This window comes from Thunnus albacares, chromosome 1 (assembly GCF_914725855.1).
Source record: "Thunnus albacares chromosome 1, fThuAlb1.1, whole genome shotgun sequence".
NCBI classification, from domain to species: Eukaryota; Metazoa; Chordata; class Actinopteri; order Scombriformes; family Scombridae; genus Thunnus; species Thunnus albacares.
Window position 1 is genome coordinate 31,979,067 of NC_058106.1, and position 18,047 is coordinate 31,997,113.

General features: G+C 37.8%; 1 protein-coding gene across 3 annotated transcripts; it reads left to right on the plus strand.

Moving 5' to 3' along the window:
* The first annotated feature begins 35 nt into the window (after positions 1–35).
* LOC122984665 (gonadotropin subunit beta-1) lies at positions 36–14,690 on the plus strand. Of its 3 annotated transcripts, none has more exons than XM_044355259.1 (3): positions 36–463; positions 13,421–13,604; positions 14,423–14,690. In XM_044355259.1, exons 1-3 carry the CDS (start codon positions 426–428, stop codon positions 14,615–14,617), a joined length of 417 nt encoding a protein of 138 aa, XP_044211194.1. In that variant the 5' UTR covers positions 36–425; the 3' UTR covers positions 14,618–14,690. The 3 variants fall into 3 exon arrangements, with proteins under 3 accessions (XP_044211194.1, XP_044211206.1, XP_044211198.1); XM_044355271.1 differs by lacking the exon at positions 36–463 and adding an exon at positions 11,390–11,837 and having other exon boundaries at positions 13,367–13,604; XM_044355263.1 differs by lacking the exon at positions 36–463 and adding an exon at positions 11,524–11,837.
* Positions 14,691–18,047: the final 3,357 nt, after the last annotated feature.

Below are 18,047 nucleotides of genomic sequence, written 5' to 3' on the forward strand. Positions count from 1 at the left end.
TCTGACATTCATACTTACATCTGAAAAGGGGGGCAAACGAAATTGCCTCAGCCCCCCTACAAACAAATCTGCTGGAGGAAGAGGAGGAGGTAGGCTAGGTGAGGATGCAGTTCTTCGCTTTTGCCCAAATTCCCGTCTTGATTTTGGGGGGTAATATCACTAATCCCTCGTCGTAACCAACCAGCGACCATATCATCCACTCTGTACATCCGTGCTCTGACGCACTCTGAGGAGGACACTTTTTGGCTGCGTCTCGACGTCTTGTCTCAATTCAACAGGATCTGTTGCCACTTCAGCCCCCGTTTCTGCTGCATCGCTCCTGGTACTGGCAGCAATAATGATCATTTAAGGAGAGTGGGAAAAAAAGAAGAAGAAGAAGAAGAAGAAGAAGAAGAAGCAGGTGTGCAAGCAGCGAGTTGGCATCAATGACAGCTCCACACGGTCACGGCGAAAAGACGCGAGGGTGGGTAAAAGTTTACCTTCACGCAGGCGAGGGGAAATGGCCCCATGGTTAAGTCTGAGCATCACACATCTGTCTGTCTGCCGCTGTAGCCCTACCTATACTCCTGTATCCCTCCCATTGTGTGTGTGTGTGTGTGTGTGTGTGTGTGTGTGATGATGGAGAGCCTCGGTGAGAAAGTCGTCCGTGTACCGCAGCGCGTGCAGGCGGTGCTCGGTCCTCCCCCAGTGGATGCAGCCGGTCACTGCGCACCGTGCTGCAGTCTCACACCGGAGCCTCCTCTGCCCTTCATCATCAATGCTGGGTGGCAACCGGTGTCCTTACCCCCAAAAAAGTAATACATTACTCTCCATGTATTCCTAAAATAACGTCGCTACTTGTAACTCACCGGTAATAGAGCGTAAATGGTTGTTGCACGTGCAGTTTTTCAGTTAAATCCACCCTTCCAACACACCAAAACACTGTCTGTTTTTGTCCTGTTTTAGTTTTAGAAAAATATTCTGGAGAAAAACGTGGATGCAGACTTTAGTAATGCTCAGAAATCTGTATTGAACCCTTTTCAACATTATGCCATAATAAGATAACTGTAACCAAGAGTATCCACACACAGTAAAGATTTCACCGGAACCTGCACAAATAGATAAAGTTACCATCAAACATATTAAGTCCAGTGGATAATTAGACCTCAATGGTCAGTGAATTCAAAGTAATGAAGAAAATTGAGCCCACAAATACACTTTTTAGGCACTTCTATCCACCTAAACACAACAAACATAAAGCTTCTTAACTCATTACACAATATTTCTTCAAACCTCCATTATTAACTGTTTTGGACTTCATTTTGCATCAAAATCCTGATATTTCAGCTTCTTATGTGAATAAACAGGGAAACTGTTAATATTTTAGTGCTATTTGATTAAGTAATGGGGAAACCGAAAGGTGAATGGCACCCGTTTCAAAAATTCATTAATTCTTTCATACATTTATAACCCTTTTCTGTGCAGTACAATCCTGGAATAGTTCAGCCAGTCGTTCCTGAAGCCTGAGAGAGAAGAAACCCTGGAATGTTAGGATGTAAAGTCAGCAGTTGCACCACAGTCAAGTAATGAGCTGTTACAATACAGCTGTTACACCACTGCAGTGGAAAACGATCTTTCACTAAACCCTGGTGGTATAAAACATTGCAGTATTAAGACGTGAGACATTAGAGGCAAACAGAACTTGTAAAATAATAATACCACCTTAGACATAACTAAACTAAAAATCTGCATGTGATCCGATTACATTGGAAATGAAAGACTTTTTTTGTAAATATTCTTTTTTGCCAGCGGCATACAAAACATTTCCAAGTGTCGTTCCAGAGAAAAATGAATACTTCACTCTAGGGTTGTTAGGGATTTTTCTCTGAAAGGTACAAGCTGTAATTCCCATGTAAACAAAACAACCAAAATTCAAGTTGATTTTTCACTAGACAATCACTAAACTTAAGTTACTCACGACTTCTAATCTGTTGCAGGTTTGTTTACATCATTAATGTTTGTGAACACAGCGGAAAAAGTGGTGATTACTCCATAATTATCAGTTGACAAACAGACAAACTGCAGAATATGACTCATTAAGACAATCTCTTTAATTACAAATATGTCTGTTTCTATGGAAAACAAACCAGGATGGGGTCTGAGAAATGGTGCGTTTCTTAATTGGTAACTGCAGTATTTTCATTGACAGTGGCGCATTAACTCATTATTGTAATGAACATACAGCAGTGCAATATAATACAGAATTACATTACCACCCACCACTGGCAGTAAGGTGTTTGCAATATGAGGGTGTCATGTCATAACCAGAAGCTCTGAGGTTCAGTCCAGAGGTTCAACCAGGAAATATGTGCCCCTAAACTCATCCTCATATGACCATTATCACAATTATCCACTCATGTTCAGTCCAAATGCAACATCACATTCCTCCTCTCTGTTCCACTTTGCCTCTGAAAATACAGCTGTTGTATCATATTTTTGCTAAAGTTTCAGCCAAATCTCTCTTGGTTCAGGTCCAGAGTTGGTGGGAAATAAAAGTATAAAACATTCATAAATCTTCACTTCAGGATAACAGCAAGTCTTTTAGAGGCCAGACACTTAAGGGGCCCAGCCATCATCAGGTACCCGGTAAAATTACAACAGCAGAGAGACTGCAGTATCTGAGAAAGTGTCACCCAAAATGACAAAAACATAATGAACATATTGTAACTGCAATACCTAAGACAACAACAGCTTGATTCAGATAATTAAAAACTGTAGTGCTGCAATTCATAATTACAACTCATCATCTCACATTAAATGAGCTTATAAGAGGAACAGCAGAAGACTTTACTCTCTGAGTTCTTCATCTTTCACGATTTTTGAAATCAAGAATGACAACAGTCCCTGTCTCAGAGCGTTACACAACAAGTCGTCTAATAAATGACTGTGCTCAGGTATTAATTAGTCAAACAATGCATTACTATTGAAAAAGCAATTAAGAATGCATTACGTTTTTGAATAATGAGTATTGAAAACCACAGACAAATCATTATAATGAATATTATGGTTATTTGTCATTAATATACCTTCAATAGACCATACAGGTATAAGCCACAGCTTTATGACACTTCAAAAGACAAGCTTGTTTACACAGTTACTAATATGATTTTTTTGATAGTGACCGGGCAATTACAACATCAAAAGGTCTGTGCTAAAGACTGTAAAATATATAAAGAACTGTTGCAGAGTCTTTATACAGTCTTTTAAGTAATGTAGCATATTTAATGCTGTAATATTGCTTCATAGGAGCAACTGTTTTGTGCACAGAGAGGCACATCTGTTGGGAAACCAGCTACACTGAGTTTTAAAATCCAGATATTTCAGCAGCTGGCAAGGTAACTTTTGAGTCACTGTTCCTGATCAACCACTCTATTGCCACCACAGATTTATTTGGATCATTTTGCGCTATGAGGTAGAAGAGGTCTTATTCATCGCACCTTTGAAATCTCTCAGGTTTAATTTGATTGTGCGGATAATTGGTTTTTCTGCAGGTGCCACAGTAGGCCTGATGCTGTGATACTCAGCAGTTAGTAGATATATCCCCATCCAGTCCAGTCCATTTGGTTCAAACTATCCTTATGACTCAAACACTCTAATTAGGACAAGAACGGCCTGTTATTCCAGACTCTGAAATCACCAGATACAATATTCCTCTAAGGAATCATTCCCTAAGGTGCTTTTTAAACCTCTAGTTGTAATATTCCCAGAGGGATATTTTTTGGTTGCTTGTGCAGTCTCTTTCTAAAATGTATTACAAAATCACCTCTTTTTCATGAGAGGGAATCTAAAACAATATGTAAAATCCAATGCAGAGGCTTACGCTTGCTGACAGTGCAAATATCACTTACTGCTTCTTTTAAGTCTTTAAAGTCATCTCTCTCTGTACTTCAGATAGTTACCTAAGACATTAGACGAGCTCTTTTTTAGTCTCCACACACGCACACGCACACATACATCACGCACACTCACCCCTTGCACTTCATTGAGCTTCCGCCTCAGTCAGCACCAGGGGGAGATGTGAGGTCAGTAATAATAAGAGGTGATAGTTCGAGGATAGAGGGTGCCTCATTACAAACAAGTTCAGATGCACTTTGAATCGATGCCAGAGCTGCAAAACAGGTGCGTCTGTTGATAAAATCTTTATACGTCTTACAGGATCACAAAAAGCAAACTGATGTCTGTTAAATTAAATTTATTTGCAAGAAAAAAACATCTAAATGTCTAAGATATGGTTAATAATAATAATAACTAGAGTCAGTACCCTTTATATTAAGAATGGATCACATGATTACTATGTGAAAGGTGTCGTTTGTTGTGATTAAATTACAGGAAATGTGGGATCACTCGACTCGACTCTGCAGTTCAGCATCCTTCTCTTTTCTATTAATATATATCATGATATAGTAAACGTGTGCAAAATCACATGTAAAATGATAAAATTGTCGTTCAGCGCAGTCAACTTTGTTCCAAAGTTTTAATGACGTCAAAATCTTTAAATGTGTAAAACAGAAACTTAAATAATTATTTATTTGATTCAGTTTAATTACAATTGAATCACTCTTTTTCTTAATTTGTTTCAATCACTTTGGTGTACTCTTTCATATTTTTACACTAAATATGAGCTACAATTTACATAATACACGTTCCCTGATGGAAAAGGAGCACAGAGAAGAAAATGTGATATTATCTGCCCCCTTCTCAAAATAATAACATAAGTGATCTATAATAGATGATCTATCTGCCAATATGCCCACCTTAAAACACTCATATATGACCAAAGATGGAAGACTAAACGTAAACATTAGTCATTTAGTTCATACTGTCTAAACAGTTTTCTGAAATTGTTGTTGAATAGTTGAACAACATTTGAGATGACATTGAAATACACATCTGCTTTAATGTAGTACACACAATTTCCTTCCTGATCTTAACACAAACAACCTCTGTACATTTTCAGGCAATAACCTGTTTTTTCGTTCTATACAGAACTGAGTTTGTAATTCCACTAAATCTTTCAGTTGTATTTCCCTTGACTTGGTAACTAGTCAGACGTTTGAGCTTCACTGTGCAGAATGATGTATGAGCAGAGTTTGATACCTGAAAGTTGTTTTCACATTAATCTGCTGAAAGTGGAAAGTTTCTCTTTGCTTCAATGAAAATCTGATTTTTTAGAGGCGGACCTACTGTGTCACAACTAGTCTGGAAGCCAATCGTGGTCCAATATTTAATTTACACAAGTGTGATGTGGAAACTTGAAGCCTCCAGTGCACAAACACTGAGAACTGACTTTTCAGTGTCTTGTGTCCAGCAGTTAAACTTCTGAAATGAAATACATTTGCATATTTATATATTCTGGAATTTTTAATGAGGGAGAAAGAGGAGATGTCATTTTAAGGAGGTAATTATCTTTTTTTTTTTTTAGGAAAAGCTGTATCAGACACACATTATTGTTCCAAGCAGAGTATTTTTATATTACTTAAGGCATATCTGGAGGGGATCTTTAATTTGGTCAAGATAATTCTGTAAAAAGATCACAATATGATCATATCATCACAAAACAATGCCACTGAAAATCAGGAAACTATCATTTTGAATGATCACACAACCCTGCATTAACATATTATAAAATCAAAATATTTATAACAAATCCACATATGTTAGTAAAAATACCAACAATTTTATTTGGGCTATTTTCAGGGGTAGAAGTGACTCAGCAGATACAAGTACTTTACAAGAATAACGTGGACTAATGAGAAGCAGCACAGTTTAAAAGAACACAAAAAGTTAATTATAAGATATTTAAAAGTCAAAGAAACATAGAAATGCTGAGCAAAGAAATAAAACAATGGGCATGGAGTGAGATTAGATGAAAACAAAAAGAGAATGTAGAGACCGGGAGAAAGAACCTTCAGCAGTCGATACTCTTACTTCGACGCTCCTGCACACATCACGGTCACCAAACAAAAGCCTCGCCCTTGGCGATGCTGTGGAGGCGTTTTTTGTTTTGACCCGATGAAAGGAGGGTGAAAACGTGAGCGGTTTCAGGGCCTCTGTGAGTGTGTTTGCATGCGACACAATGATTTTAAAGGAGTAGCAGCAGATGCAGCGGCAGAGGAGGTGACGCTCTGCAGAACGGGAGGGCGAGGTGTGACTGAGCGGGTTTTTATGCATGCTGTCTGTCCTGTTATGGCAGTGTTTACGGTGTGTTGATGAAAAGCAAGGGCTGAGAGGAGCTCAAAACCAATGACCCATGACTCAAATCTGTGATGTCAGCAAGATGTACGGCTTGGAGCTGTTTTTATATGTGGTTTCATATAAAGCTTGTTTGAGCTTTTACACCCATAGGAGCTTCTTTTTTTTTTATAGTAGCGCTTAAAGTTATGAACCAGAAAATCATCTCGGGCACTGAAACCATCACCTCGTCCATCATTTCCAAATTGATTCCCAGTGGACATTAATGTGACATGACAGGGCAGGTCTTCTCTTCTGATGGCTGCAAAAAAAAGAAACGGGTACATCTTCTGATTGTTCTAAAGCCTCTTTTACATTCTTTTATTTTTGGGGTGGCAAGTTTAGTCGGCCAGTCCACCGCTTTGGTCCAGACTGAAGTATCTCAACAACTATCAGATGGATTGCCATGAAACTTGGAGCACACATTCATGTCCTACGTTGGGAAAAAAAGTAATGCTCGCACACTTACTCCAAAGCCACCATTTTAACACAACATTTTGATCAAAGTTGGGTTTTTCTCAGGTCAAAATGTTTTAAAGAATGAATTCCACAGCACCATATATACAACACTGTCCTGCAAAGAAAAACAACACAATAGGTCGTGATGTCAGTTGCCCAAAAATGACTGAATATAATTGCGTTTGAGTGACAGATGCAATCTAGAGGAAGTAGTAATTATGACCCGGAGCAGTGGCACAGTCCAGATGACATTTATAGCTATAAGGTGACATTTTTCCTCATTTGGGGGAGGAGGGGTGGATGGAGGTATTAATCCAACAGTGGACTTTGCCGCAGGAGACCACCGTTCATTTCCTGTTTCAAAGTGTGTCACATTTTCCAACCGTGATTTGTAACAGTTTTGGAAAGAACAGACAAAGGATGTTCTGCTGATAGAGGCGCCAGATTAGAAAACCTACGTGTTGTTCTGGAGTCACGTGGTCAAACAACATATTCGGTCGTTTAATTTGGAGGACTTGTTGATACATACACACACAGGCTGGCAGGCTCTATGTTGGCAGGTTGAATTAATCATCCAACCCGCCCAGGGTGATGCACATGTCACATCAATCAACAATTATTCCATCATCCAAAAAAAGTACAAAGATGACAAATCAAAATATCAATAATAGTCAAAAAATATCACTAGTTTGAGCTAGAGAAAAGGAGGACCTTAAAAAGTTTTACAAAAACATCATTGAGAATAAATATCAGCAGCAAAATCTCCACATATATGTATTATATTATTTTAATGACATACACAAACATGTGTGTGTGGGTCTCATGATCAAGCCTATGAAGAGATAACGAGGTTATACGAAGTTACACTTTAATTAATCTGAATATGAATTTACAATAATGTGTTTTATCTCATATTATATTATGTTATTGATTTAGATCTCTTGGTGTTAAAGTTGGAAGAGTAAATATATAGAAGCTTTCTCTTTGGAGAAGGAGAGTATTCATGTCATCTCCTCTTCTCAGAGATCTAACATATCCAATTAAAAAGTGATTTTCTGCCAAAAAGTGATTCCTGTCCGCAGTATCCCTCGCAGCCTGTTAAAGCTGTATCATCCAGTTTATATACGTCTACAGCTACTTTTATCTGGATCAAACTGTCATAACGTGCAAATACACATAACTTAATGTCCGTGATAATAACCGAATAATCACAGTTGTGATCAAAGAAGTTTATAGCGTAATCAGGCATGACATTTATGTGATTATAGGCAATATTATACTTGTAGTTTCTGAAGTTTGAATGTGTTTGGTTTGTCTAATATCCTTGTTTAGGCCTATATTTGGAAACTAGACTGTAATTAATGTGACTTATGGATGGGTTATATATACAATAAAGAAATTATCTCTTTTGCAATTACCCTTATGACTCTGCGCTATTTTGCCTGCTCCGTGCCCTAGATTATAACCAATCCAGTCCTTTCTACCAGTTCAAATATATCTTAAGTGGCAGTAGGCCTTCAACCCATAAAAGGCACTTTTCCACTTGCCAAAAAGTGGTTCCAGCTCCTACCTTGGGACTGAAAGGTTGTTCCTGCCTCAAAATGACTTGATTTCATTCATGGGGGTGATATTTTACAGATTTTTAGCTTACCCAGCCCTTTTCCACCAGTTGAGATACCTTTAAAGGGCCAATACAACCCATAAAAAACAGTTTTCTACTTGCCAAAAAGTGATTCCAACTCCTGCCTTGGGACTGAAAGCTTGTTTCTGCCTCAAAATAACTTGATTTGATTCACGGGAGTTATATTTTAAAGATTATAGCTCACTCAGCCGTTTTACCAGTTGAAATACTTTTAAAGGGCCAATACAACCCATAAAATGCATTTTTCCACTTGCCAAAAAGTGATTCCAGCTCCTACCTTGGGACTGAAAGGTAAAGAGAAAGCACAGACGTTGCTGATGTTGAAAAAAATAAATATATTAAGAAATAACTGTGGCTACTAAGTGAAGCAGAAACACAGTTTAAAAGGGAAGCCATAGAAGAATATTATAAAACCTGAAAAATATAACAAAAAAAAAAGGTTAATTCAAAGTAATTGGCGGCAAGACAGTACCTGCATAAGGCTGAACTGTTTTTTCAATCATGGTTTGGCTAAAATAAAAATTAAGTCATTTTGAAACAGAAACAACATTTCAGTCCCAAGGTAGAAGCTGGAATCATTTTTGGCAAGTGCATTTTATGGGTTGTATTGTCGTTTTAAAGATATTTCAACTGGTAAAAAGGACTGGGTGAGCTATAATCTTTAAATATAACCCCCATAAATGAAATCAAGTCATTATGAGGTAGAAACAACCTTTCAGTCCTGAGGTAGGAGCTGTAATCATTTTTTGGCAAGTGCAAGAGTTCATTTTATGGGTTGTATTGCCGCTTTAAAGATATTTCAACTGGTAAAAAGGACAGGGTGAGCTATAATCTTTAAAATATGATCCTCATGAATGAAATCAAGTCATTCTGAAGCAGAAACAACCTCTCGGTCCCAAAGTAGGAGCTGGAATCACTTTTTTGCAAGTGGAAAAATGCATTTTATGGGTTGTATTGGCCCTTTAAAGGTATTTCAACTGGTAAAAAAAAGGGCTAGGTAAGCTATAACCTTTAAAATATAACCCCCATGAACATAATCAAGTAATTTTGTGGCAGAAACAACCTTTCAGTCCCAAGGTAGGAACTGGAATCACTTTTTGGCAAATGGAAAACTGCCCTTCATGGGTTGTAGGCCTATTTCCACTTTAAATATATTTAAACTTGTAAAAGGGACTGGATTGGTTATAACCAAGGGCACAGAGCAGGTATAGTGCAGAGTCATAATGGTAATAATAATTTCTTTGTTGTATATATAACCCATCCATAAATCATGTTAATTACAGTCTAGTTTCTAAATATGGGCCTAAACAAGGATATCAGGAAACACTGTCGACAGGTGTTGTCATAGGCTCCGCTGTAGCCTACTCCGTCGCTAGTGTTGCGGCTGTAAAAGGGTGAATAAATTGTTCTGAGCATCACACAACCACCGTGAAATGACTCATTTCACTATCGGAATTTGATTCGGTCCGATTACATTTGGAAAGTCTAGAGGAACGCACGATTAAATAATTGTATCCCCTTCAAGTTAGCAGAGAGCTAACCAGACATTCATTTATGTACAAGTTCTGCACTGCAAGTTTAACTGCCCTTTCCAGAGTCCACACTGAGTGTAAATAAGGTGCTTATGTAATTAGCATATAAATGCAGTGCATGCATTCAGCTCCATACTTAATAAAGCAATTTTCGGTGCAGATGCGCTCATTTTAAGAGGAATTACCAGCTGTTATGCAGACTACTCAGAAAATGACTAATGATGCATTCTGACTCCGAATACAAGATTAATCGTGACTTGTGTTCATTAAGGACAAAATGTATGCTAACAATGATGTATTTCAGCTCAGACTACCTAAGAGGACGAGGGTGACACTCCATAAAAGTCCTTGCCAGGCAGGTATAGCAGTTCAGCAGGATGTTGGGGAACCTGAGTCCCTGGTGGCTGCAAGGGCAGACGGAGCAGCAGTTGGATGAACCGTGGCTGCAGCCCAAGTAGTTATATTCTACTGTCACTGCAGACTGTCCAGGCTGTGGTGCAGTGCTTACTTTTTATTGAATGCAGCAGAATACAGAATTTCTCATAAACAGATAGCAGCAGACTTTCAGGACATTAGGCTACAACTGTATGAAACATAAGGGAGGCAATAAGTGGTGTAAAATAACTTAATACATTTATTTAAGCATTGTACTTAAGCACAATTTTGATGTATTTGTTCTTTACTTGAGTATGTCAGTTGTGTGTTATTTTATTCTTCTACTCAGACAAATGATTTGATCATTTTACTTTTGATACTTGTAAGTACACACTTGCAGTCAGTATTATTTGTGCAGAGTGGCATTGCTATTTTTACTGTCAAGTCAATTATTTGAATACTCCTTCTATCACTGGATGCAACACTCAGTTGCACCTCATTAAACAAAAAAAGTGTCAGAGAAACATTGAAGTTGTAGATTTATCATTCACACAGATCAAGAACAATAAAGGGTTCCCTGCAGTCTTAAAAAGTTGATGCATATGTTTTTAGATCCTACACATGAGACAGCTTAAAGCCACTGTGTGAAAACTTCCGACTTTGGCGTCCTGTCATGGTGATATCAAACAAAAATACACCGTGGTGATATCTTTCTCTACAGTGTCTCGGTGTCTCTGGATATGACTATTGAGATGAATGGGCTGAGAGGAACACGGAGGCTGAAACCGAATTGCACCTGGATCGTCTCATTTTGTCTGTGAGCAAAAACTGATGCTATCAGAATCATTTGAAAGATGATATAATCACATAAGAAAAGTGTATTTAAGTAGTTTGATCCCACTGAAATGCCCGATCGCATTTATCCATACCTTTAAAAACCTAATTAAAATTGATCTAACAATTGAATTTGGTTCTCAGGTGTGTTTATTCTATGGTAGAACAGCAGAAAATGACAGAAAAGCCACAAATCTTTGATACTTTTACCTCAGGAAAAGGTTCGATACGTCTCATTTAGTTTCAGAAGTGACAATGACGCGTGTTGTTATCGTTAACACACTGGAAAAAGATAAAACTCTACAAATTATTGAGGATGGAACATAACAAATCAATTACTGATGCTTGTGTCAGTGTTTTCCATCTAACTGTGGGGGCTGATACTTGTTTATATTTCTGTGGTCCCTCTAAGCCTTTCACTCCTGTGATCTAAACCAGATTTCTGAAGATACCAACTCGCTCCTCCTCATGTGTAGGAGGGAAAGGCCTTGAGCCACGGGCCTTCCCTGATCTGTCGAGGGAAAAAAGACGGAGGATTTTGCTTTTTAAGTCTAAACAGTTAGGAAAAATAGCACCGAGCCGAGGCTGAATAGATTAAAAGGATTTAGGAGCGACCCTATTTAAGTTGGAGAGAGAGCAGTCGCAGGACGAGAGCTGTTACAGATGTTTAGACGCTAACAGGAGAAACAAGACGTGCAACTTCCAAAGCAAACAGATCTCTACAGGTACGTTTTTTGGTTAAAGATTTATGTACATCACATGCAAACTGCTGAATTATGATTCTGCTCTAAAGTGTCATAACATAACGGGAATATATAGAGACACTATGAAATTGTCTCATATTAAGGTATATTTGTTAAAAATGACATCTTTATGTATGTGCTGTCTCTGTAAAATTTAATCGCAAGGTGATATTTTAAATGTTTATATCCCTGTAATGATGATGCGATGGCATCTTGAGATGTGAAGAAGGAATTAAATTTTGATATATAAGAGCCTTTATATCAGCTGATCTGATTTCTTTCAAAAAAAACAACAACTTTGATGTAAAAAGTCTCTTGAAAATCATGTAAATGATAACTGAGAACGTACTTATCCCCTTTTTTTAATCCCTGATCACTTTTTTCTGCTGGTATTGTTAAAGGATATTCAAACATGCACATTTTAATAGCATAGAGAGGATTGCATATTATTATTTAGTCTGGACAGTGATGTCTGACTATGAGATAGTTTACTTCCTGTATACTCAGATCATTTGGGGTTTATTTATCTTTGAGATTTCTTCCATAATGGATTAGAAATGTATTTTAAAAATTCAACAGAAACATCTCTTTACAAAAAATGTGTCCTTGTTACTTTGGATGATCTGCAGAACGCAGCATATTTTTCCTGAGTGTGAAAGTTCCTTCTTGACCTTGAGAATGGACAAAATCTTAACTCAATCTTAGCTGTGAGATGTGGTTGTAAACTACAGGAAAAAAAGCTAATAAGAGGACCTTGAGTTAAGATCATTTTGTCAATGTACATCTTTTGTAAATATTACCGTCGATGAAAACTGTTCACAATAAAGTCTGTGGATTATCCAGAGTAACTGGGACATTGTTTCTGAAAAGACACATAAATGTTGAAGTTTTCAAATGTAATTTCTTAACGCTGTGATCACCACAAACATAATTCCAGTCACCTTTGTTGTATTGTGATGGCAGCAGAAATCTCTGTAGATACAACTGGAAGTGAGAAACATGTTGATTTTGTAATTTAGAGGAACCAAACCTTTAAATCCTGATAGGAACTGATAGGGTGAAGTGAATTTTTATTAGTATTTTTTTCAGTTGATAGAGAGACTGGGGAAAAATATTTTGGTTATCCACTCTGAAAATTAAATTTGGCACGTTTATGTATTTATTTTTTAACAAAAACATATCTTGTTCATGATGTATTTCATTAAAAGATCATATTCTATTGTACAATACAGTACACTACAACAATGTTGTAATCAAAGCTTTGGTATAGAGATTTCCAGCTATTAGACACAAACAAGAGGTAATTTTGTTTTGTTCATGTATTAGCAGAGGGGAGGCACACTTACTTAAACTTAAACATGCTCTGTAGATCTAAACCCAGCATCATAAACTGGTCCCTGAGCCATAAAATCATCAAAAAGCTGGAAATAGTCTCTACGTGATCACACTGTGCCACACCTTGAACCACATCTATTTATTTGGATCCTGCAATGATACCCCCCCCCCTTCAGATCTTCTGACATAGTTCAGTATCTGATGTGAAGTCTGATCCCCTCTTGTGGCAGGCGTCTGTGCTGCACCCAGCAGAGGATGCAGCTGGTTGTCATGGCAGCAGTGCTGGCGCTGGCGGGGGCGGGGCAGGGTTGCAGTTACGGCTGTCATCCAAAGAACATCAGCATCTCTGTGGAGAGCTGTGGCATCACCGAGTTCATACTCACCACCATATGTGAAGGACAGTGCTACCTCGAGGTGAAGTTAAAAAGTCAAAAACCTGCCGTCTGACTTGCTCATTATGAGACATCATTTGCAAGTCTGTGCATTTATTCTGCTTGAGCTCACATGCATCCTATGTTTGGCTGTAGTGTATAAAGTTGTCACAATCTAATATGTATAGTATTAGTGTTTGGAAACAGTATTTATTATAAGGTCAGTTAAGGTTTAGGGAGTTTTTATGTTTAGTTGATTTCAATTAAGTTAAAGTCCAACAATACAAACAAGACAAGAAAACAGTTAACTAGCTGACCACACATAAAGTTGACAAATCACTGGATTAAAGGATAAATCAGTATGTTTTTGACCATGTAAATTACAGATATGTATGTAACTTATATTTTTCATTTTGTAAACTTCTCAGATGATCAAAATTGAAAATACAGATCAGAGGTCTGTTAAAAAAAAAAAAAGTTATTTGAATAAAGTTGTTGAGTAAAACCCAGAACCTCCTCAACTCCACGACATGGACTAAAAACATTTTTGTTTAGCAAAGTTGAATCAGTGAACCTGCTTCTTTTAACATGCCCCATGTTTACTTTTGCATTTATACAAGTTATTGAAGAAAATACACCTTTAATAGAACATAAATAATTATTTGATTTAGTAGTTGTCAAATATTAATCCACATATTTGCAACAGTCTCCATTTGAGTCTAACGTCGTCTCTTTGTTGATTTTACTCTTTCATAATTTTTGGGAATCATAAAACACCTTCTCACATAAAGAACTGACTGAAGTGTGTGTGTGTGTGTGTGTGTGACGATCCTTCTGATAACGTTTTGCTGTTGATGACAGGATCCGGTCTACATCAGCCATGATGAACAGAAGATCTGTAATGGCGACTGGTCCTATGAGGTGAAACACATCGAAGGCTGTCCGGTGGGAGTCACCTACCCTGTGGCCAGAAACTGCGAGTGTACCGCGTGTAACACAGGAAACACGTACTGCGGGCGCCTTCCCGGATACGTACCCAGCTGTCCGTCCTTTTAAACAACCCCGTTGTCCCTCCGCATTGCTTTTGTGTCCCTTGTCTTGATATCAAAATAAACAGGTATCATTTAAAGGTTTTGGGGGTTTTGTTTTTCCTCATACATTATGTTTGACATTTGTTTTTTTCTTTATCTTAAAAATGCTGTAATAAAATCAATCACAGCGTAAAGCAAAAGGACAGCCTGTCAGTCAGTTAAATAATGCTGCAACAATTTATCAACACAGAGGACGCCATGAGTCAACGCAGAAGAAACTGTCTGTAGACGTAGCAGTGAGATAGCAGGATGACTTTTAAGTTAGAGAGGCCAACTGAAAGATTAAATGTCACACCAACATTTCCTCTTTTTTTTTTTTTCCTGACAAAGGTGACGGACCCCTAAAATTCAATTATGCTGCCATTCAGGTCATCCTATAAGAAAAAGAGCAGGCTCTGCCTCTTTTTGACAGGTGGAAATGAAAATATAGAGCCTGCGGTGTATCCAAAAACTCTCCCTAAAGTGGCTGCTGATCAGTGTCTCTCTTCAGTAGGCAAAATCTTTCTCTCATGAGATGTCTTAAAAATCCTATACCCCCCCCCCAAAACTGCAACTTTTTAAAAATAAAAATATTGGCTACTCATCCCTCTTTAGTGGTTTTCAGACATAGTGTCTGACTGGCCTTGTTCATCAAGCTGCTTTGAGCTGAAGGAAGTGCAAACAGTCCACAGAGTGAGCAGCACAGACTTTATTCCATAAGCTGACTTTTAGGCACAAATGTACCTTCTTCAGAGCTTAAAAGACAAAAACAACATCATATATATTATACAGTAAAGCTTCCGGCCATACTGTAAGTGGGAAAAAGTGCTGAGCAAATGCTCACTAGATCTCATACCATCTTAGAGAAAAGACTCTACAAGAAATTCAGCTAATTGAGAAGAATATGCAATAAAATCTAAATCTAATGAGACATTTAGCACCATTAAGTGAAATCACTACAGTCATGGAAGAATAGCTTAAAGAACTGAAGGCATACAAGTTAAATAAATTTGACAAATCAAACAGGCTTGGTGGACACCTTTGCAGAGAAAGTAGAATAATAATAGATGAGCTCTGTACCCTGCAAGTCCACTGCAGACTGTCATTGTTTCTATAATACACGATTGAAACCAGGTGCAGCATCTGAGTCTTGACTGCATATTGTTAGCGTAACATCTTATTAATTGAGAGACAAACCTGAAGCTCGCTCATTAATATGATAGTTAATTACTGCCTACAATACACTGTTGGCACTTGGCAACACACCGCAACACCCTAACAAGATCTCCTTTATTGTTTCACTGACAATAACGGCACTAACATGCTGATGCTAAGCAGGTATGATGTTTACTATATCATGTCTAACATTTAGCTCTAAATGCAAAGTATAGCAGAAACTGATGGGAATGTTATTTAGTCATTCAAAAACCACAAATTTTGACCTCATGGTGGCGTTAAAGGGGAAAGTCAACGAATCAACAAATTCTTTAGAAAACATCCGCCGGGCAGCATGAATGTTTGTACAAAATTTCATGAAAATCTGTCCAATAGTTGTTGAGATATTTCAGTCTGGACCAAAGTGGTGGACCAGACATCACCATCCCTAAAGCCACATTGCTAAAAAAACGTGCATTAAATGGTGATCAATATATCAGCCAGTCAATAGTGAAGGGTGCAGCAGTCAAAGCAAAAAATGCCCTAACAAGTAAGACAGTCGATGGAATGATTGGTAAAACATATTGATCAATGATGAGAAAGAACTTGTACAGGAAAAAAGCTGTTGGGAAATACAAAATGGATTTTTGCACTTAAAGAAAACAGCACACTGAAGAGAGTGCAGGAAGAAAATACCGTATGTGAGAGGGAGAGCTGAAGTATTTATTGAACAGACCAGTTTTCAGCTCGTTCTTTGGAGGCCAGGAGGAAAACGGAGTTGAAACTAGACTAGAGTGATGACCGACCCTCCAGGCAAAGCTGACCTGAGAAACTTGTAGAGTAAAAGCTGGCATGTAGAGATGGACTGTGGCCTGACGGTGCTGCTTTGTTAGCCTGTAAGATATCACAAAATCAACATGTTTTTATTCCAATACAAGCACCTCGAGGTAAACAGCCAGCAGAGGGAGTGCAGGAAAAATGGGACGTAATACTGTACATCTTCTCTGGAAAATGTGGTTAAATAAAAGGCATCAGGAAAGCAAAACCTCCACCAGAGCTGAATAATCCCCAAAGATATTATTCCTACCACTTAAAGATTTGGTTAAATTGAATTAATCCATATCTATGAAGTTCGATTTCAAACTTTAGCTCAAGGGCTTTGGATCGAATAAAAAAAGATAATGGTGGAAATCTAATATCTAAATCACAAAAAACTTGTAATTAATTGTTCTTTATTCAGAGGCTGATTGGTACATTTCAGGATAATGTGATTTTATGTTCAATAAGCTGCTTGAAAATATAAACTCCTTGTTACTTGTCAATTTGTGGATTTCTTTGAACTGCTGAATAAAACTAGAACATGATGAGTTTAGAGCTTCTGCTGACAATTGTTTTCATGACTACAAATTCAAGAAATAGTGGAAAATGCCCATCACAAGTTCCTATAGCCCAAGGTGATGTCTTCAGATTAAGAGACAGGATTTGACCAGAACCCCAAATATATAAAACAAAGAAAGGCATTTTTAGCTGCACTAGAATGAAATATCTCAGTTATTAAATAGATTGCCACGAAATTTTATACAGACATTCATGGTCCCCAGAGGACGAACCCTACTGACTTTGGTGATCTGCCTCACTTTTCCTCTAGTGCTACCAGCATGTCACTTATCCTGTGAAATATCTCAACATCTACTTCAAGGATTAAATGTTTGTTCAGACATTGGTTCCCAGATGATGTATCCCACGGACTTTGGTGATCCACCTCATTTTCCACCTAATGAAATTCCCATCAGCCTCAGCTGCACTCTGTGTTTAGTGCTAATTAGCAATTGTTAGCATTTTAACCACGAATCCATTATAGGAACTGGACAATGGACTCTAAGATGGTGCCTTTTCAATCGAATGAAAATTGCTCATCTGGTGCATGAGCCAAAAAGGTTTTCTAGACTCTGGGATGATGCCAAAACCTTTAGGAAAGTTTTACAAGTATAAAACCTTCATGGATTAAAAATTCATGAGTAATAATTGACCTTATTTGCAGTTCGGGGTGGCCTTTTAACAATTTTCCAGACTCTTTTATAATCTTTTATACTGCAGGTCTGTGGTCTTATGCTTTTTGGGCTGCAGGGGATTTTTTTTGCTTTATGTAGGATGGATGGGAGGGTTCAGAAAGATTTGCATGTTAAGGACAAATCAGGAAGGTTGTATGATGACTGAGTTGGTCGTATGAGGGTTTAAAATACTGTGCAATTGCAAAATTA

Excerpts from the sequence above, each read along its gene's own strand:
- LOC122984665 (XM_044355259.1), top strand. The coding sequence starts at position 426 with ATGACAGCTCCACACGGTCACGGCGAAAAGACGCGAGG. Across the intron at positions 464-13,420 it reads CACGGCGAAAAGACGCGAGG|GCGTCTGTGCTGCACCCAGC; the intron begins GTGGGTAAAAGT and ends CTCTTGTGGCAG. Across the intron at positions 13,605-14,422 it reads AAGGACAGTGCTACCTCGAG|GATCCGGTCTACATCAGCCA; the intron begins GTGAAGTTAAAA and ends TGTTGATGACAG.